Here is a 23,171-nt window from a genome sequence, read left to right as displayed (position 1 = left end):
CATAATAAATAAATACACAATGACAAAGGTTACTATTGAAGGGATTACAAATGACAGAAGCCAACATAAAAACTTTCAGTATCGTACTTTTACTTTAATATGAAGACATTATTATCAAAGGAAAATACTCGAGAAACGCTTTGATAAAAATAATCTCTCACTATCTTTGAAGCGGTTTCATTTATTTTACTACCCACTGTGTTCCTTATCAGAAGGCCAAGTATAAGAAGTTTCCTAGTTTATGATTAGGAAAGAATCTGATAGATTAGAAGACTCAATTGAAGTTGGACATAATAAGTATTAAAGTATTACATGACATTAATCCTGCCATTCCATTACTCTCTCAATCATTGTGCACAGACTAATTATTCTGAAGCCAGTGTTCAGGAGAAAATAGAAACATACTTACACTGGGTTGGAGTAATCTCTTTATTGCATCAACAAGGCTAGCTCTGTACCGGTCCAGAAACAGGCTGACATTGAGAAGAGAACAGAATCCAGATTAAAATGGGTTTTCAATTCTAATGATACTAATGCAGATAAGTACAAGGCTAATTACATATATTTACACAATGCTGTAAAAGAGAAACTGTGGTTTACATTTCTTTCCAACTCATGTACTATTTAATAAAAAAATTAAACAGAAATAGCTGAAGCTTGAAATAAATATTATTTAAATCAAAGCCAAACTATCAGCATGAACCAGTCCTTTATGTGGCTGAAATTCACAGATCACATGTGTTAGCTATCAAAATACTACCAAATCAGAAATCAAGATCAATATACTATAATACTAATTTTATGTTTTATCTGCTTTTTGTACAGGCAGAGTGTGGAATTTATGAAAGTATTTTCTACTGTATTTCATGACTACCTTATTAAGGGATATTTTTTTCCTTTTAGAGTCAGTATATTAATTCATTATTATCTATTATGCAYATTTGTACTATTTACATACCTCTATCTTTCTATAGAAACATGTACTATCCCCTACCTCCTCTCTTCCTTAAACACTGTGCAAACACAATGACCTCGATAGCACAGAGTTGTCCTATCTCAGGAGTGAAATCCTTCATCTCCAGCATGGGTCCTGCAAGGACAGCAGCAGAGTCAGTTATCCCATGCAATGCTGCCAACATGCTCAGCCCTATTTTGGCATGATTACCTCATGATTTCAGGGGATAATTCACTCTTCATGCCCCTCAGCACCTTAACGTATATACTAACAGTGCAACCAGGGTGCCAATCACTCTTGACTAGATATTTGGGGACATGCAGTTACTGTGGATGAGAGTGCATTTACAAAGGTTAGTGAACAACCGTCAGATAGCAACTGATGCCTTTCAGTCCTTACTACCATGGGCTGCATTTGTATCGGTGACTCAGCCAAGAAAGAGTCTATTGAGCAGGCTACGAGTAACATGATTTTTCTTCATTATTTTTCATGCCTTATCCATAATAAGAGAGGCCAATATGAGCTATGCTTAAGTTCCACACTATAAGGCATTTTGTCCATTCTTTATGATTCATTTGTATACCTTCTCCAATTCCTTTTTCTCAAATATGTCTTCCTGAGGGGAACAGGGTGAATTTTTTTTCCAGGTTTGAAATATCCAAAAAGAATATATGAAAACAGTGACAAAAAGGGAAGTGGCCTGCCAAACACATGCCAGTCATCAAGAATAGAATATGTGTAGATATTTGGCTATGGATATTTCATGGGTATCAGGGAGAATACAATAATATTATGTAACAGAAAGCCAAAGTATAATATCTGCAAATCTTTTGCTGCTCAGGAAAAGGAAAAAAAAAAAGCAGCCTATCTGAAAAATTTTCAGTGACCAAATTTAATCAGTGAAAAAGTATGGTAGATTTGGAATCCATAAGCTTCTTAAATAACATTTTGTGTAGAAGTATGACCCCTTTGAATTTCTTCTTGAGATGTTGAAGTACTGAATAACTTCTCTAACTGATAACCTGCCCAAAAGAAAGTTTAAAATTTAGCAATAAGCACGATGGCTGCCCCTTAGCCTCTATTAATATTATTGGAAGAACTGGACAAATGCTTGTTTACATAAAATTAATCGAAAGAGAAGATGATATCTCTAATGTCTCCCGGGAGTTTTAACCATTTTCACCTTGGGTAGATCCCAATACAGATAGATACCATAAGACACTAATTCACCAGGAGCTTACTCATATGCAGAAGAAAAAGAGGTGGAACGCACTGTGTGAACCCTCTCCCAAAGAGAATTTCTAAGAATAATTACTTGTCCTCACAGGAGACAACACATGCAAGCGCACATTTAAGACTTGCAGAGAACCTGCACAGACAGAAGTACATTTCAAATGAAAATGCACTTACATCTTTATTTTTGAAAGCAGTATCACGGGAACATAATTTTGGGCGAGTTTACCAGCACTGAAGCCCTATTTTCATGGATCTGCACACCATTCTTTCTTTTTACAGTGAAATAAGGGCACAGCTACTGCTACCAGTGTTGTTCCTTAACAGAATCAGCCCTTGTTCACTAGAAATTCAGGTGTCTGTGAACTTCAGATGGTTAGATAACCTGCTTGGTAGCTCAGGGCAACTTTGAGATTACCTTTGCTGTCTGACTCCCACTGGATATTTTGGTGGTACGGGAGGCAGAGAGAATCAGCCTGGTGACCTGGGGTACCTGTCCTGCCTCTGCTCCCAAGTCCTCCCTCCCCTCCTCTAAGGTCTGTCCCTGGGTGCAGCAACTGCTTCAACCAAAAGTGGTCTCTAATGCTCTGACTGCCAATCTGTTGCCCCGTGAGCTATGTCCTCCGACCACAGGGAGCTCAGAGGGCTGGAAGCAACGTTAATGCCATGCAGCGACTCCACGAAACATTTCCATCCTCCCTTTGATTTGGGGGTYCTGTGAAGGAGGCAAATCCTGAAGAAGCTGTTAGATAAGCTCTGCCGCGGACAGCATTGGCATAGGATTTGGCCCATGCATAGAGATTTAGTCACACAATTTCACTTACCAGTAGAATTTGTACAACTAAATACCAAAACAGCACACGGAATATGTACCCCTATGAGAATCCTTTAAAGCTCACCAGAACTCTGTGAAATTAAATAACATATTTTTTTTAAACCACTCTCACTGAGTTCTCATTTTTCAGTTCAAATTTGGCTTAGCTTACCATTACTTTGGTGGTCTTAATATTTTTTTTAACAAAAATGCCTTGTGTATGTGTAGTAAGGACTCTGTGAAAGCAGTGGCTGAGGACAGGAATAGCAAGGGTTTCTCTGGTCAGCAAGCAAGTCCCTGAGCACAGAGGCAAAGAGGCAAGAGTCATGATTTATGACTCTTGGCCTTTGCTTAGTCAGTGCTGTTCACSTGKGAAAWCTGGATGAACAAGCAGTCAATCTTGTCAGCTCCTTCTTTTTTTTTTTTTTTTTTTTCCCCTCTCCTTCATTTTAAATTATCATTTGAAACAAAAAAATAATGTTTACACAAAAACCTGTATGGAAGCAAAGGTAAGCTGCTATGAAAAATTTTTTAAAAATAGGTAAATTCTCTGTTCAGTTAATGCTGGTATGTTTCATCCTAATTTCTTATGCCTTGTGACAATGAACATATGCTTATATTTTATAGTCTATGATGAGAAATTATTTTTATTTTTTCCATAACTTACAAGGGGTAAAAGGCCTAGTTTATGATCTACTTCAGACATGATTACATTCATGTATAGTGCCTACTGTATATAGTCTTTCATCTTTTTGTTCACCTTCAACTATAAAGCTGTTACAAAATGAAAAAACTCTTACTTCCATCTCATCAGATTCCAATGCAATTGAGAGTAGAGCGTGTGCAAGAAATCAGGCTTAAAATGAAGAATAAATTTCAGCTGAGGAAGAACAGAAATTTCCTGCATTCCTGCAGAAAGATTTCCTTATATTGAATCAAATCCTGATGGGGAGAAGCTTGACATATTTTAAGTTATTTAAAGAATAATTTCAATTTATTGCTACATTTCTGTTGCATCCACAACTCCTTAAGGAAGAATTTCAGCAGTGAGAGCAACATGAGACAGGCCCCCAGGTCTCTGTTATACAAATACTTACACACATGCCAAACTTCAAGAACATGATCAGTCTAACTAAACAGAGTAGGATATTATGCATTTCCTAAGTGATATGAAGATCTAGACCATATTCTGTCTCTACATTAAAACTATGAGTGACAACCCTGTTCATGAGAACCGGAAGGGCAATGACGTTTTTCTCAGTCAACCCCTAATGGCCTTCAATTTCTCTTTGGATTAAAAATCTCAAAAACTTTCTTCTTAATAAACAAAAGATTTATCTTTCATCTTAAACAACTAGATATCAAGGACTCTCAGGAGTTTTGGAAATGACCTGTTTTCGGACTGTTTGCAGGGCCACTTGACATTTCTCCTTCTCTGTTCGTACTCCTACTTACTCATACTCCCAGCACCTGCACGACTTTATACCTGCCAGTGCATGTCAAATGAAAGTCTGAAATTCTGGCAGATACTAGATTCACCTGGCCTTGAAATTACCACTCAATAAAAAGARAGGGTTGGATATACCTTAGAAATTCCACATTTCGGTATTCTTTTTGCAGCGTATCCTTCTTCCAGGTGTGGYCTCACCAAGACTTTTTTTCCCTATTTTTTATCTCAAAGTTGACATTTTGCGAGTTATTTAGGAACTGCTGAACCATGAAACTATTTTTATTGTCATAATCCTGAATGGTTAAATAATGACTAGCTTTCACAGTTTGCCTCTTATTTATTTTATAATCTAGTTGAGCTACTAAATTTAGCTGTTAACTAATAGACTGTCTGTTCTGGGAAATAACTTATTTTCCACTCCTGCACACAACATTTATGAAAGTCTGAATGTAAATATATGAATATAAACATATCGCCGCTTGTTGTAATCATGTACGTTTTTTCTTAAACCTCTATGTGGATTTGGAAAATGTTTATGAATAGAGCTTGTTTTCATGTAAATGGGATCAAGCAGTACCACTGGTTAGGTATTCAGAGAATCAGACAATATCACTCTTGCTGGAAATACTTCAATAAGAATTTATCTGTGTACCTAATATCTGAACTCAGATTTTTTCCTTTATAGTTCTCTGTTCTAATCCCAGATTTTATTGACTGACAATGAACTACATGATGGTGTTAAGTTAAATGCAATCTACTCTATCTGTTTTTTATCACTGCATACTTCAGGTTTCACCTGAGGAACCATAAGAAAAAAAGATTTATTCTCCTCTTCAATGGCAGCCCCCAAAAATTCAGAATGTAAAAATCCTGCCAACAGTTTTCAAGTCAGTTCTCTATCTTGGAAGATAAAAATTCTTAAATTCTTAGACATGAAAATAAAAAGATTTGTGTGTGTTAAATCCAAGCAACAACTTTTTTCAGCCTTGTCATGTATCTGATAATCTAGTATCCATTATTGAAACAATGATTTTTAAAAGAAACAATACAGGGATTTCATGCTTATTAAACTACATATATTGGCAGCTGGAATAAAAAAATAGGAATAATTTGTGAATAAAACTGTGTACTCTAAACTAACCTTCACATATGTATTTATTTTTTAAATTCTATTAATATTTATACACTTATCTGCGTCTTAAGTGCTTCAAAATAAAGGGAGAAAAAGCAGGGATTGCAAATACATTATGTATTTTACCTGTCATGTGCGAGCCTTTGTTTACTAAAGAAACAACATTATTTCCAAACAGACTAGGAGGAGTATTAGTAAAGAATATTATTGAGGAAAACAACTTAAGCCTTGCTCCACTTTGCTATACTCCCCGTACAAATAGGATGACATGGTGTGAGTATCAAGAATACAAGAGATGGCACAGCCAGGTTGTTTTGATATTTGTGTGAAGAACAAATTTAACTCTAAATCTCTTGGCAAGACCTTGCTTCACCCACATAATCTGGAGAACATCCATATGTGAGCCTTGTCTAAGCCTCCGAGAAGACTGCTGCCCTCCTGCTCATGTCCGCCAGCACTCTGATCTGACTTTCATACTTAATCTGATCTAATCCTGCCCAGCATTAACTTCATCTGTGCAATGAAACCTGGAGTATCCATTCTAATATTTGGTGAGGAAGGCATTTACTAAATTACTTGCTGAAATCATATGGTGTTGTTTAGCTCCTTATTTTAATCAGATGATGCATCTCTGAGGCACATTATCAGCGATTAGTTAGAAACCCATCTCTGTCCTTTTTGGGAACAAAGAACTTTCCTGAAATTAAATGCTGAGAGAAATGAAGCACTGTTGCATTCTGTCAATAAATAGGTATTAGGAAAAGGAAAAAAAGAAGAAATACACTTTCTCCAATGCTATATAAAAACAATATTTTTTTTTAAATAAGAACAGTTTGCTTAAATAGCAAAACATCAAACCAAAAAAAAAAAAAAAAATCCCACCAAAGTCTTTAGAGGAATATTTTATCAGAAGCCATTTAAAAAGAACATTGTTTAAAAAGACAATAGACAGCTTTGCACTTCCCTTTGCCTTTTTCCTTTAACTATTTCTTAGTAAGGTACAGAAATCTGCTGAATGGAGCTATCCTAGGAAGTCTCTGTTTTCAGAATTTGGTCTCTTACAATAGTTATATGCAACAAAACATAAACATCTTTTTCTGTTTTGGACTTCTAAAAGGTCAAGAGCAAATATTCATTAAGGGAAGACAGAGTTGTTTAAAAATACCTACTCCCTTAACTGAAATCCTCACAGTTATTTTTACACTTTCTCCACTTAAAATAATTCATATAATTAATAATTTCCCATTGAAAATGTTAGCATACAGTAAATAAAGGGTAGCACAATTCTACAAACCCAGGATCAGAAATGGTTTCTTTCAGTAACAAAATCTGTTTACATATACTGTTAGATAATATACTGTATTGTAACATGTATCTACCTTTTCATGAATTGTGTGGTACTCTGATTTTTTTTTTTTTTTTTACTAAGAATTCTCTTATTACTAACATGTGCCTACATAAATAATATAAAGTCCAGGTCTACCAATCCTGCTGTCAAATTGATTTAAGAAACAGAATGGGATGCAAAAAAGATTTCAAAAATCTTTTTTCCTTGGAAAGATTTTCTGGGAAGCAAAATATATCCCCTTATATCAATAGTCAGATCTTTCCTAAGAAGTAAGCTAATTGAGCTGTTTGTGTTGATAAACTCCCTTTTCTCCAGACTGTTCTTCACTGAGCCATAATTATTTGCAATTTGCCTAAGTCGTCCATTTACTGATACGTCAAGCATGAAACAGAGGCAATTCCAGAAAATGGAAATGCTTCTCAAAATCAATCTTTGGGAAATAATGTGGTAGAAGTTACTGTGTGATAGAAGACTACCTTATAACTGTCACATGGAGATGAATATTAATTTGTTGAGGTTAAGGTGGCTTTGTGCTTCATTTGTTGACTTTGCTTAGCCATCAGCAAGCAGCACAGTACAATTACTCCAGCAAAGCTATTTTTCTAACACGAGTTTTATGATTTTTATGTACTTACCAGTCAGCACACATAACAATGTCAAAATGTCCTTCCAGTTGAGAGACATCTGTCTCATTATCCCATCGTAAAATGCTAGAGGAAAAAAAAAAAGATTAACAAAAAAAAAGAAAAGAAAGAAAGGACTTACATTTTTCATCTTGATATTTTAAAAGTATTAATATTATTTTTATGTGACATGAAAGTGTTTTTAAAAGTATACACACATTTCTTTCAAAGATGAATGTAACTATTATTCTGAGCCTTGTTTAGCTTTTAAATCTCAAAGCTACAGAACTACCTTCTTGCTGTAGCAGAAAGGCAATCTACGCGGTCTGACCCCCGACAAATACGCATTTTCTGCATTAGTGGCACACGTACAGCTTCAGGTTTTTACCCCCTACCCCCCCCCAGCCAAAGTACTGACAAGCTGCGTGCAGTGGAGACGTGCAAAGCAGCTGTGGACTCGCAGCTCTCCGCTACATCTGGCAGGCAAGTCAGCCGCCTTCCCCACCGACCAAGTGAGCATCCGCTCGGGCTGCGGGGAGGAGGGACGGGGTGAAAGAGTGCCCAGCTCCGCTTCGGTGCCAGCCGCCGTGCCTCGGGCGAGCGCAAAAATACAGCGGCGCTGCCTCTGTCAGCACCTACTCTCGCACAGGTGACAACTCATTTAATTCGAAGATACCTGATAACAGGCAGAAACGCACACACGTGCAAAGTTCCTCTTTGTTTACGAATGCTGCTGCTTTATATAGCTGCCACGGAGAATTTCAGTACTTTGCTCCCATTTAGAAACAGCAACTAGTACTGGAATTTCCTGCATGCTTAAAATATCACTACTCCGAAGATTTGAAGCTGCATTTCTATTTCTAGTCTGTTTTTTTTTTTTTTTTTTTTAAATAATCTACCCTTCTTTTTCATTTCATGGTTATTTATAAAAGAGAGTGGATAAATATTTATAGGAAAAGCACTTGTGGGGGAAGGGTCTAATCTGATCTTGTCAGGTTGTGCATGCTTATCTCCGTTTTGTATGAGTCTTGACCAAACAGACCCTTTAGTCTTCCCGCAGCTATAATCTACTTCTGGTTAAAAGCCATCTCCATTCACACACTACTCCTAATATTTAACCGAGGATCAGTTATAATGTGTTCATTCAGAAATGTTCCCTGAGTATACAAGAAAAAAGGAAATTGTATACATGGACCACGCCACCTGCAAAAAGGCTCCAAAATAGGTTCCAGAGGGGGATGTATAAAAACATACAGATTTATATAAAAATACTGAGCTCCAYGAACAAACAATTAAGGCAGGAGTCCACGCGCGTGCCGCGGCGCGCGCACGGATTTCGCGACAGGATGCTTTTAAAACGCGGAAAGCGGGGAAGCAGCGGCCCGACTGGCCGGGAAAGCTTGGATTAATTCCGTGGGGCTCCGCGCCGCCCGCCCGGCAGATCGGGCCTCGTTAGCCCGTTCGCCCTCCCGGAATTTGCCGTGACGATCCAAGGAGAGGAAAGAGTAGAGGACCTGGATTTCCCCACCCCGCGAGYGGCAAGCACGCGGGCCCCGCGACGCCGGGGCGGCTGTGCGCGCTGGCGCTCAGCAGGCGTCCGGGAGCGGCGAGCGCCGAAGGAGAGGGCTCGCGCTCGGCTGCCTGCTGGCTACCGGCGGCTCTCTCGACCCTGTTTCCGTGGAAACTTCGGTTCGAGCGGTGAAATTAGGTAAAGGTACGTTTCGTGGGTTCAAAGCACGCGCTCTAATGTTTTAAGCATCCTGAAGCGGAACTGGAAATTGGTAGACGAACTGCGAGCCCTGAAAGGCCACCGTTGGTCCTCATCGCGACAGAAGCAGAGATYTGATCAGTACCACCATAGGGATTTGAATTACGACTTTTTTAATCCATGTATTTGCTACGCTTCACACATGTAGTTCAGAAGGCAATGCGGGTGCTTCCTCCTGGGAAGAAAAAAAACCAAACCCCAAACCTCTTATGTTACAGTCAGGTTCCTGCTGAGCCTCCAAAATACAGCATTTTCYGTGCACACCTACCAACGGCACAAAGGAGCTTGTGCAGGCAGGTAGAAGCTCAGCAGTCGTAATGCTGACCAAAATACGGAACAGATGAGTTACCAGGAGCACGAGCAGCGCTGCAACAGGACTGGCACGCGTGCTGTTACAAGCAGCGAGCTAAGGGCCGCACAACCAGCCCCAAGCCAGTCTTCCTTCGTTTTCCTGATCTACCTCCAGAGCTGTTCTTGGTCGCTAGCCCCAGTACTGCTGCACTTCCCAGAGACAGGATAGTTACGCCAAGGCCAGCGATAAACTTACACAAGGTTTTCAAAATCTGCTTTACCATTAAATTTCAAAGGGCAAGGGAACATCTTTATTAATGTTGGGAAATGACCTTGCCAACTGCAGGACTGATTCTGATCTCACTTGGCATGTGCACACGGGAAAGGTGTAACTATAAGCTGTTTACATTTATCCACACTATTTTTAGACTAGTGCAAATAAAATGCACACACTAAAGTGTAGCTGCAGTACACGTAGCTTTGTACAGGCTGCAACCTCAGAATTTAGGTAGCTACATCTGGGCTACCACTACACCGTTATCTGATTAAAGCTGCCAAAAAAATTTGCATGAGTTGCAGCCACACACCTGCATTTGCATCTGTAAAGTGGATATGCCCCTGCACATCAGAGAATCAGAAACAACTCTGACAAAGTCAGAATTATTGTGTCATTAACACTGGCGTCAGAACCAGCCTGATTCGGAAAGAGAATCAGTCACTTCGATTTCTAATGCTAATGAAACTAATGAATCGAAGTCAGGACATCTATGAAAACCATCAAATAGCAATAAAAGTTCTTGCAACCACAAACACAATTCTTGAACATGAAATACAAAAAAAATTACAGATACTGCAAAACCACTCTGAAATGAGTAAAGATGCATGCATGTGTATCTATATGCATATATCTATAAGTAGACTAAGGAATAAGGAACATTTTTTTTCCAGGAATTGTTGATGACATGGCTGTTGGACTCATTGGCCAGAGCTGAAGGAAATATTGAAAGTACAGTGAAATAAGGACCAACTGCATCTTTATTTAAAGAAAAGCACTTCTAGGAAAACCAAGAAACTGTTAGCAACAAAAATCTGAAAATCACAGCTTTTACGAAATTTCCTTTAAAAATAGACAGGAGGACGACAATGCTGTGCCCCAAAAATCTTTTATGTTACCAGAAATACGTTGAGTGCTGCTATGAGAAAAAGTAAATCTTTGTTAATATTTTCCTCTTGTTCCCTTCTCAACTCATTGACATAAAAAAGACTGTTTTCACGCGTGAAATTCTGAATTGATTTTATTTACTATTAGATAATGAGGAATCAATTTTAACATTAGAATGTTTTCCCCAAAGAACTGGGGAGCAGGTCCACAAGATTTTATAGACTTATTTTTTTTCAGTCTTCCCTCTGAATTTTTTGAGTGGTCACCTTGAATGCACAAAGCAGATGAGATTGAGAAAAATCATTAGTTTGAATTAGTATAGAAAACTGACGTTTCCAAAGCTTCAGGATATTTGTTTTCCAAATTTCTTCCCATAAAATGATAACTTTTAAAGATACAATATGTTTAATGTCTTTCTTTTGAGGTAAGCTGCTACAATACTGACAGCTGGAATTATTTGGCAAATTTAGAAGATGTACTTTCCACCTTTACTTCTGCTAGCCATACTTTTAATGGATTTTCTGATAAAAATAACATATTTAAGGCTGTCTAAAGTCCACTGTTGGTTTTAATTTGTGCTGGCTTATTTAAAGTATGCAGGTTTAGTTTCTGGCAATTGAAAGTAGGCAATTCAATTTAAATAGAAAAGGACCTGAAACTCACTGGAAATATTAAATAATTTGGGGAAATTTTTTGCCTCTCACAAAAATGTTAAAAAATGAAATAAGATGTGAGGGATAGTCTGATCAGCTACTACTTAGGGCAAGCTAATGATGTCTGAAACTTAGTATCCGCTAATGGTTGCTTTACGGCTTACATCCCATGAATTTGACCAGTTTTCAGAGGAAAAGCACCCACGTCACAAACTTATTACTATAATTAGCAATCTTGATGGCAGTCGTAGCAAAAAGGACAAGGACTGAATGAGCCATGGAGAAYGAACTATCCTCTCACACACAGAGGTGGTTTTTCCAGGTCAGGGATAAAGCATACTACTGAAACAGTTTGAGAAAATATGTACCGAGGCTTTAGTTTCCGAGCCTGTCAATCTTACACCATTCTAAAGCAACAAATTCATTAAAAAAAAATCAAAGTTTTTTTTTCCCCTCTGATTTAGCTTTTGAATTGACAAGCCAGAGAATGTGATTAGGGTCAAGACAAAAAGAATTGTAACGATAACAGAACAGAAAGATAAGAAAATAGAGATTGAAAGAGGAGCATCCTTTCTTTAAATACTAACAATATACCCCCAAATATTCCCTTACATTTCAGAAAAAAAAAAAAAAAAAAAAAGAGGCAAATGTCCCAAGCACCATTATGGCAGTCAGAGCTGCATTTTCCCTGTAAAGTAATTCTAATCTATGAAGAATAGCCTAATAAATGTCAACATTTATTTTCTTACAATTAGTAACTTATCTCAAYAATCTGCAACAAAATCCTGCTTTTACTAGCTTTTTATTTCTCATGCAAAAAAAGCCCATTGCTATTATTATTCAACTTCTACAATTCAGTGATTGTTCTCCTAATGTGCCTAGGCAGGTAACTTACAGAATAAAAACAGGCTAACTCTCCTGATCATAAAATCTCAAACATTTCCAAGCCCCTCTGAGATGTTGTTGTGATGACTGACATAGGTTGGAGTAGATGTGGTTCCTCAGTTTTGTATAAAGACCAAAATGACAGATTTTAATTCAGCAACAATGTGTACATATATGATCAGAACTCCTCTGTAGAGTACTGCAACTCTGCCTGCTTCCATTTCCTCATCTTTCTCATCATATTCTCATTAGGTTACTCTTATTTCTCCCTTCTCTTCCACCTTTTGACTTTCTTACCTTCACTGCTTTACCTTGTTCTGTGTCCTTATCCTTTACTGCATTCCCTGTGATGCACACCCAGCCAGTAGCAAAAAATCAAAGTGAAATTTTAAGTTACCCCATCATCAGTCATTCTCCTACATGTCTAAGTAGTTTGAATGTAATATTTATAATTGCTAACAGGAATTTCTTTCTAACTGTTTCTTCTTTAGTGCCCCCTTGCAGGCTTTGGCAACTTCCACTTAATTTATTTACTCTTTTCAAAGTTTCCCACTGATTTTTCTCAGACAATCTCAAGACCAGCATTTTGACCTCATCCTCTTTGACCTTTCTTCTCTTATTAGCCCAGTAAAATCTTGCTATTCATTAGCATGTTATTCTACCATTTTTTTATTATTTCACTACYGTTTCTTCAATGTATTCCTCAAACGATCCTCTTCAAACATTCTGCACATTTCTGATAATTTCACAATGATRTATCTTCTCCTCCTCTTCCTCTAAATCTTACTTTTGATACATCTCATCCATAAGAGAAGCCCAACTACCCTTCCTATTCTGATAACCCATTAAAACACTTATCTACTGCAGACTGTCTGTCTGTCCAGACTTACAACTCAGTCTTTTTCATAGCCCCAATGTGTGGTCTTCACCTCAAGCTCCACACTTTTAAAGCACAACAAGGCTTTGCTGTTATCTCTTTTTCTTGATCCCCAGGGACAAAACCATTAGTTCCAGTCTGTAATCTGGATGCAGCTAAGACTCTTCTCTGCATCTGTATATCCAGTTTACATTCAGATTTTGCCTATTCTCTCTGCACAGCATCTCTAAGAACTTTCTTATCTACCTCTCTCAACTTACATGCTCAATAACTATATTGAGCATGTCATCATTATCTGTATCTTACCATCACAATATTGTTCTCTCTGGTCTTTGAAAAATTCAGTCTTRTCCTATTAGTACTTTTCAGTAGACTCCCACAAAAATGTTTTAAATAAAAAAATAGCACTAGTGTTTCCAAATTTGCTTTTTTCTGCCCTCCTCTATCCCGATACCTTAGAAATCAGTCTTTGTTTAGGAGATTGACTACTGTTTTTAGCAASGCTCATGTGGTGCACAGCGCACAAAATGGATGGTTATCACATTCTAATTCAGACTGATATGGTTTAATAAAATATCCCATTTCAAAATGCTGGATAGCATAGGCACATGCAGCACCACCATAATAAGATTAGTGAATGAAAGTTTTGTAAAAGTGGATTTTGATTAGAAATTTGAAGGAAAAGAAGGTGGTTCCTTGCCTTTTGGAAAATAATCTATTCATGGAAAAAGAGGAGGACAATCAAAAGAAAAAAAAAGATTGGAAAACAAAGAATGCAAAGTAAACTTAAAGACAGGCAGGTCCAGGACTGAATGGGAGAAACCAGAAAGAACAGTGGAGGGGACGTAATTCACAAATGCTTACATTTTGAGGGCAGAAGAGACCATAATAATCATGGTGGATCTTAAATTTCTACATCAAGCCCATCTATCTCAGCAAATTAAGACACATTTCAGAAAGATACCAACTTGATTTAAATACATTTCACTGTTTGATGAAACTACCACTTCACATAGAAAGATATTCTAATATATTATCTTTCACTTTGTCAAAACTGATTTTTTTCCTAAACTGAATTTGTTTAGCTTCAATTTCTACATCTTGCTATGTACTTGTAAGCTAGATTAAAGAGTGATCTTCTATTAAATATTTTTTTCCCACAGGTGACTTTCATATCAAAATCAATTCATTTCTAACAACTGAGTCATTTCTTTGGCAAGTTACGTAGATAGCGCTCTTCAACTCTTTCACTTCCTGACCCTGATGCATTCTTCTGCCTCTTTCCTGAATCCCTTCCACTTTCAATATCCCTGTTTGAATAACTGCCTCATTAATGAAATAAACAAAGATAACACTATAAAAATTGCTTTGTCAAAATTGAGAGTTTGTTCCAACTTTCTTTTGACTGTGGCTAACATTAGCAGAGAGGACCTCCGAAGGAGGCAGCCTACTGAGAGTGTGTAAAATGTACTTGATGACTGCCTATTAAGGTCGAACAAAGCTAGAGACGAGGGTACAACAGTAATAATATGAATCAGGAAACAAAATGCAAGGACTAGCTAAAAAAGATGGATACATATGTAAGTATAGGAATAATAATAATACAAAAAATTAAATGCTAACACCTCACAGATATTTTCCTCAAAAGCCTTGGAAAGACATGAGCTTTCTTCTATCAAAGGTCTCCACCTAGTTATTCTGTCTCGTCCAAGATAGTATGAGAGGAATAATTTTGCCAACAGCGTATTTTTAAAGCTAAGAGAAGGCCATCATAAAACATAGCCAAAAATTTAACAAACACAACAATTATATAATTATATAATAATACAAGGATACTGTTTCAGATAGCACCTAGCTTTTCCTTCCCTGTTGTTCCAAACACACAGAGATTTCTCTACAACGCCTTTCGCTTTTGTCTCTTCATATATTTTACCTGGTCACACAATGAAGAAAGACACAACTACAACRTCATTTTAAATAAGTTGCCATTTCATTAAATCAACACAAGTCAGCTGATATGGCCATACAATAAGCAGGTTGTTAGAAACATTCCTCCAAAAGCAGAAGTCACATCCAAATGAAGAAAGGATCAACAACCTGGCAAATTAAATATAAAAATAAAATTACACAGGCCAAAAATTAGCGTACTCCTTCTTTTGTACTAAATCTTCCTGCTAACACTTCAGAGGAGTTGGTRGGGCCAGCTGATAATCAGGGTACAGAATGAACACTCACAGAGGATAACACCATTTCAGAGAGGTTAAATGAATTCTTTGCATCAGTGTTCACTGTAGAAGAAATTGAAGACAATTTCACTACAAAACCCTTTTTGAGGGATGATGTCTTCTGTAAAAGGAAGTCCTGCTTCATGAACCTTCCAGAGTTCTTCAAAGGGGTCAACAAGTGTTTACATAAGGGTGATGCGGGTAACACAGACTACCTCGGATTCCAAAAGGCTTTTGGCAAAATCCCTCACCAACGACATTTAAGGAAAATGGACAGTCATGGGATAAGTGTCCTGGCCTGGATAAATAATTGAACAAAAGATAGGAAACAGGGTAGTAGTAAATGGTCAGTTCTCACAATGGAGGGAGATAATCAGTAGAGTTCCCAAGGGACTTGTTCTATTTAGCATGTTTACAAGCGACGAGCACTGAGGTGGCAAAGTTTGCCGCCGCTATAAGGTTATTCAAGATAACAAGGAAAAAAGCAGGCTGAACAATTGTAGATGGATGAAACTGAGTTACTGCGCAGTGAAATGGCAGATAAAATTCAGCATTGGTAAATGCAAATAGCACAAGGGGAAAAATATTTCAGGCTTCATGTATAAAAGGAAGGTCTCTGAACTGATCCTCACCACTCAGGAGAAAGCTCTTGATGTTATGACAGACAGTGCCATGAAAATATCAGTTCAACAGCAGTCAAAAAAGCAAATCATTGTGAGGCATTTTTAGAAGAGAAATGGAAAACATAATTATTCCACTGCATATATCTATCGTTTGCACACATTTTGAATATTGTACGGAATCCTGCTCCCCCTCATTTCAAAAAGAGTACACTGAAATTGGAAAAGGTATAGAGAAGGGCAAGTATGAGCAAAGGTACAGAATAGCTTCCACCTGAGTTGAGTTTTCTATGATAGAGAACTACAAATTCACAAAGGCATGGACAGATACACTGTTCATTGTTTCTTCTAATACATACACAGAGACATAAAATGAAGATAGCAGGCGCCAGGAATTTTTTCTTTCTAACCAAAAAACAGCAAATGTTTCTTTTGGCAGCTTCTTCTGTGCCCAGGGATGATGTGCATGCAAGAATTTTACATGAGAGGACCGGCAAAGTAATTGGAAGAAAGATTCAYTGAGGATTAGAAAGCCAACAAACACAACAAGCTCAATAAATGTGCATATAGGAATGCTCAGATCAGTGTAATTAGTGGAAACAAGTAGGAAGTCTTTAATAAAGATGATGGAACTTGTTATACAATCAGTTGGAATGAGGAAACTTGGAAAGCTTGTGGATTTGAAGATCATTGCAATAAGGTAAAATATTCACATGTTGGCAGTCAGGGAGAAAAAGGCAATTAATATAAGAAGTGGAATCAGGACTATGTAGCTTAGTGATTTGTCACTGACGCCTCCTCCCACTCTGCTACYAAATGCCCTTTGCTCTTTAGAGAAGTGTGCTTTTTTTTCAGGCTTAGTTCAGGAAGCTTATAAATTCATTATATTCGTAAGAAACATTAAAATCTTGGATAACAGATCATAACCTATTTGCTAACCTTTAAGGAGCAAGAACTGTCATTTTTGGTCACTTCATCATACATTCTTACATACATTCTTAWTGTAAGTTCTAATGCTGACTGTAATATGGACAAAGAATAAACTATTATTAATCAAATGAAACAGGGCGCATGGTGCAATAAGCATTTCTCTCACTGTCTTTATGTTGTGTGTACTTGCTCTCACTGCTGTGTAAAATGAAAACCTCCTGGGGTAGCTCTTAGCAAAACAGTRGACTTGTCCATGCCTAAAACTCATAGGTCCCATAGCAGTAATAAGTATACAAATTTTGCTCTTAAACGATTCAGTCCTCTCAGGCACAGGAATCTGATGGAAGAACAAAATTCCTAGTAGATATGACAAACAGTCTGTTAACCTTTAGAAAATATTACAAATCTTCCTCTTTGATAAAGCTTTTCCATCATGACACTTGTAATAACGATAGTTTTTCTAATTTTACAACCCCAAATTCAAGGAGTTTTCCACATAAAAAGGAAGAAAAGAGCAAACTCCATGACTTTGTTATTGCTAAATTAATCATTAGTGGATGTGTTCAAAACAATGATAAGATGCAGGTTAACAGCTGATGGTATAAAGACTGCTATTATCAGGGTAATTTATATGCCAAGTTATGGGGTAAATTTAGAATGATTCATGGGTAACTTGTGAATGGGTAATAAACTAAAATCATCAAACCCAAATACAGTATTAGTAATTTGCCTCACTATAGTAAGTCATTATTACTAACAGTGGCATTACTATACACATYTCCAATAAGCATTAGCAAGAAATTCTGTATATACCACTGGAAGTTAAAAATAAACATAGAACTGTATAGTCACTGCTGAAGTAAACTGTTTATGAAATATCTGTTATTGTAACACATAATATGACAAACTGCCAGTTTGGCTTACACTACTGTACTTTTAAACAATAATCAAGAGTCGGCAGAGAGCTAGATAAGTGCTCATTTACTGCATTTTGTGCAAGTCTAAATAAATAAATGTATGGCAGGTTGTCCTAATCTAACTTCTCTTGGCTGATATTGAATTGCTTCTTTTTGTACTATACATATTTTGGCATATTTTCCAAGTCTAGAGTTAAATGTCTAGAACAAGACAGACAAGTCTCATACCTCAAAAGTTCTACAGCATGTGCAAGGAAAAGATATTCCAAAGTGAGATGGAGGTGTGGTGAGAAGAGTCTACTCTGAATTATTTTTTATATCGTAAGAATCTTTGCACTGGACCCTGTTTAGATGATATGTAAGAGTGAGGAATATGTAGTGCTTTCTTGAGATTAAATTAATGCTGCAATGTCATTTAAATGCATCACTGTATTTGTCATTCTTTTATCCACAAGTTCTGATCAAAATAAAGTCACTTTGCATGTCAGTGTTGCATTCTTCCCTACAAAATATTGTATTTTCTTACGATTTTTTTCCATGTATCATCACAAAACTAAGGTTTTGGGTTGTAGAAAAAGTGAATCAAATATTATAATAATATTTCAGCTATTACATCACCCTTTCAAGTTTCTCTAAGGCCTTGGGAAGTGATCGAATAATTCCGTAACTGCTGTCTTAATCACATGCTATTACTAAATCCAAAGGACTGATCTATCCATTAGCACTTCTCAAATAWCTAACCAAAGTAGAGTCTTAATTTTGACAGGAAACATGAACTACTAATGGGTACAATATAGAAGAAATGCAAAATGACCATTATTTTTGAGATTAATCATTTGAACACATTTTTTAGAAAATTGTATGTATATGTAAAAACAAATYTGTGAAAGTCTTAAGAATGTAGAAATAAAAATCAAATTAAATATTTATTACATGAATGTGCCTTATGTTTTTAGATAGTACTTCACTTTAGTTTGCAATTTAATTATTTTATTTATGCAAATAAATCCCAAAATGCTATGCACTTGATAAGTTAAACACTTGACATTTTTATTCCTTAAAATGCAACATTTTATGAAGTCTAGATATGTTTATTAATTAGTGATTATTAACACCCAGTRAACAACATCATGTCTTGTAAAAACACAATCTTTCTTCACAGCATGAAGCTGAAATCTATTATTCACTGATTCCATATGCTGAAATACACTCAAATGATCACAAATGACCTTAAGCATTAGATAAATGTAAATGAGGACAGGGTAGAAAATGTGCTTTTGATTGATATCTAAAAGACCAGGTTTGAAACCTTGACAAGGGATGAAGTCTGAAATCCTGTGCAAAGTATACAGCTATTGGAAAGCTGAAAAATCTATGATTCTGCATAGAGGTACTATATAGGATAGCATCCCCTCTGCCCAGCTGAGGATTTGAGGTTGCTCACAAGAGGCGTTCAGCACTTGGAACCTAAAAGACTATCCCTGGGGCCTGTCTACTTGGCAAGCAATTATCGGGATGCATAGATAGATTTCTAAGATGTACACATGTATACCATAATGAAGTAGATATTTTTCTAACCTTAAGCGCTCATTTAAAGAACCTTTCTATTACACAGAGTGGTTGCACAAGCATAGGATAAATGATGTGAATGAACTAAATTGTACGGGTTTTACCCGCTATGTTAATACACTCATTCTGCTGTAACAGCTTGCCTTTTTCAGCTTTATTTTTGTCACTTTGAGAAGGACTGAGAGCTCTTATTCTGGAATAAGAATTAAAAAAAAATAGACACTCAAATAAGAACGCACTATTTGCTCTTAGATAGCTACCTCTAAGCACATTCTAATTCATAGCCCCATACCATAAATACAAAGTACTGTATGATAATTTACTTTTTAATTACGACCAAAGATGAACACAGCAAATCCTCAGCGGTTTCCAAACCCTACTACACATGGAGATTTCTGATGAGCCTATGTAATACAAAGTCCTTACTTCAATGAATAAGTAGCAAAATCCTTGTGAGCCTTCAATTACAGCGAGGGGCAGGAACAGCTCTGGAGATGATCTGAAAGCAAGTTCTCTGAACATCTACAACACTCACCCTCTAGAGCATGTCTTCAGGGATAACAGACAACAAAGCAGGCACCATCTGAGAAAAACGCCGGATGCCCCGCGTGTTTCAGAACATGGTCAACGCCAGTGAAGAAGGGCCTCAGCGCTCGGCACCTAGCTCCCATGTGGCCCATTTGTCTTTGCAACAATGTCACGTGGTACTGATCAAAGAAATAGGCTGGCCAAAATCTTCGCACAAAGAGCCTGACAACCTCTGCCTCGGGGGCAGAGGGATTTGCTGCTACTCTGATTTCTCAAAGTTATCTAAAAATGGGCTCTACCAGTGCTTTGGTCCATTCATTCCAAACCACCATTCAGTATGATGGGTAACGCTGATTCTCAAGAAGCCAAATTTCAACTATGCAATGAACAGCAGCTTGAAAACACATGATACATATTAAAAAAAAATAAAAAGGAAAAGAATCACTACCTCACCAAGATTAATCACACCATACTTGCTAGGTAAAWAAGCTATTCAATTTTTTTTTAATACTTTCAAATTTCTGTTTTGCATCACTTACACTGCGATACATCTTCTTACATYGTATACATCCGTGCCAGCATCAATCACACAGGTCACACTTTTGCATACATTTCCCAATTACACTAAATACACAATTACATGCAAGACTCCATAAGCCACTTAAGTAGAATCTTACCAGCTTGACACTTTTTGAGTCTTAAATACTCCTGCATTTTGGTTTCTTGTGATGATGTCAYTTACATCTGTAGCATACTTGTTAAGAATTATCTATAAAATGATAGCAGTAATAAAAAATCATCAAGAATATTTTTTCCATTGTTAATACCTTCATAGTGTSTTTTATCTGTTTGGTCTGCTTTAATCTGTGCTAATAGTCAGCCTTTTCAGAAGTACAGATTTTACAGTGCTACTCTGGCACATCAGCCATAAATCTAGCCAGTAACTTGCTATTGTTGCCTACCTCTATTGACTGCTCTTTCATTAACACTTCCATTTAAGGAAGGGGGAGGGAGTTACAAAAAGGTTTCCCATATCTTACGTACATTTAAAGGCAACTATCTTTTACAGATATATGAATTAGAGCTATGGGGAACAGGAATTCATTAGCACAGTTACTAAATGAGCAGCTTAGTTTGTGCTGCTTTTGACTGTATCGCTAGATCACAGGGCTGAGGACGGAAGGATTTTGAGTTCCACCTCAGCCACAGCACGTGTACCTTTGCTTGTGGCTCTGACTGTCCGGATAAAATCTAACATACATCAGGAGCACTTTCACCTGCAGCCAAGGGAATTTCTAGTTTGTCTGCTTTCTTGAGAATGGTTTGGAGCTCCTCTCTGCCGTGACAGMTCAGTCAAAAGCAAAAAATGCCTTTTCTTCCCCAAAGGCACTGCAACACTGTTGCCTTTGTCTCATGTCTCGGCCTCTTTCAGTTTGGAAGATCAAGTCACAAATTTGGGTAGCCCCTCAGGCAGACCCAAAGCAAGGATTGCCAGTGAAAAGTTTCCAGGGGAGCTGTGCCCAGTAATCTATGCCTAAAAAGATAACCTTTACAATCAATCATTTGTGGCTGTTGAGAAGCTATTGGAAAGACAAGGTGTAGCAAGTCACCGAGAAACTACGGGAGAACCAAATGACAGCTTACTTGAACCCATATGTATCCAAAAAAACTCACTCTTAAATATCACAATAAATGTGGAAGCCATAGCCTCTTCTTCTTCTTCTTCTTCTTCTTTCTTCTTCTTCTTCTTCTTCTACTACTACTACTACTACTACTACTACTACTACTACTACTACTACTACTACTACTACTACATCAATACCTGAAAAGGGATCTGTTTCCTCTAGAATAAATCCTCATTCTGATCACAGTTCTAAAATCAGAAAGAGATTCAGACATCACCGTGTTACAGTAGTAGCACTGAGTCATATAGGCACAATTTTGAAAAGTAAGTCAATGACTGCTCCTTATTTTATAAGGTACAGGAAATCTGGTGATAATTAGGAGGATGTTGGTGCCCTGAAAGTTAAATTCTTCTTTGCAAGTGCTCTTATAAGAAAATTGAATACTGTAATGGTAGGCTCATTTAAACAAAGACTAGCATATCTTTTTATTTGCTTTGATGAAATCACATAATTAGCCTTCCTAACACTGTTGACTATTTAAGAAGTTATTTTAGGAAAAACTCTATCCAAACACTGTGAAAGAAAAGATAATTTGTATTTTGTGAGATCAAAAATTATAAATTCAATGACAGAGAACTGGCTTAAACCAATCTCTGTACTTCGGACATACCTTTTAAATTGTTGCCACGATAYGCAAAGGAAAGCAATATGAATGGCATATACCTCTGAAGCAAAAGGAAGGCATAAACAACTCCATGAACAAAGAATGCTATTTTTCAGTAGAGGCAGAAGAAACACTGTTGATAAATTAATTACACTACTTCAATTCGATAACTGAGAAAAACTATTAATAAGTGTAGCAAATGTGTTAACACTACCTTTTTTAAATAATTTATAAGTCCATGCCTTTAGGCATTCAGGCTGAACATGACCTTTCTAACCTAAATTTCCCAGGACTGTTGAAAGATCCATACACTGAATTTTAATGGCCGTTACAGTACACTGCAACAATGTTTTGTATTATTGATGCTTTCCGATAGTACTTCAAATCACTAGTGCATGGTGTGAAACACAGCTAAGGCAGAAGGTACTTAGCAYTTCTGAAGCAGGATACCATTTCTACAAAATATGAACCCGATCCTTGGATTTGGACACACTGAACTGAGTCTAGATCTTTCCAGTCTTTCTGAGAAACAGAATTTGTTATTCCAGGTGCGATCTATCATAGAAATGACCTAAACTGGAAAATTTATATCTGAATGAATATCACCCAAAATTTCAAACGGGACTGAATCTGATGACTTTTCCTATGTACATATATTTACTACTCACTTGAAAGAYCTATCTTTTTATTTTTAGTATTACCTTTATTTAAATAATCATGAAAGAATTTTGATCAAACACACTAAATCAACAACAAAGTTTTGAAAGAAGCTGAAAAAGCAAGAACATCTGTCTGTATTTCATAGGGTTTGCAATAGGAGTGATCTGTTAAACAATTMAAATCTACCTATGACAAGTAAAAAGAGTGAGTTAGAATGCAATTTGAAATGGATTAGCAACTTG

General features: G+C 36.9%; 1 protein-coding gene across 1 annotated transcript in view; it reads right to left on the bottom strand.

Moving 5' to 3' along the window:
- CAMKMT (calmodulin-lysine N-methyltransferase) overlaps positions 1-23,171 on the bottom strand; it is a 221,828-nt gene that overhangs the window by 13,344 nt on the left and 185,313 nt on the right. Inside the window, exons 8-10 of the mRNA XM_085315783.1 lie at positions 20,658-20,724; positions 7,568-7,642; positions 410-473 (exon numbers count right to left, since the gene is read on the bottom strand). Coding sequence (XP_085171909.1) covers positions 410-473; positions 7,568-7,642; positions 20,658-20,724 — 206 coding nt within the window. The remainder of the gene's footprint in view (positions 1-409; positions 474-7,567; positions 7,643-20,657; positions 20,725-23,171) is intronic.

The sequence above is a fragment of the Rhea americana genome, unplaced genomic scaffold (genome assembly GCF_003343005.1).
Source record: "Rhea americana isolate MKP2758 unplaced genomic scaffold, rheAme1 scaffold_44, whole genome shotgun sequence".
In the NCBI taxonomy this organism is placed as follows: domain Eukaryota; kingdom Metazoa; phylum Chordata; class Aves; order Rheiformes; family Rheidae; genus Rhea; species Rhea americana.
Note: the sequence above shows the minus strand (reverse complement) of the source record. Positions and strands in the feature narration are given on the sequence as shown.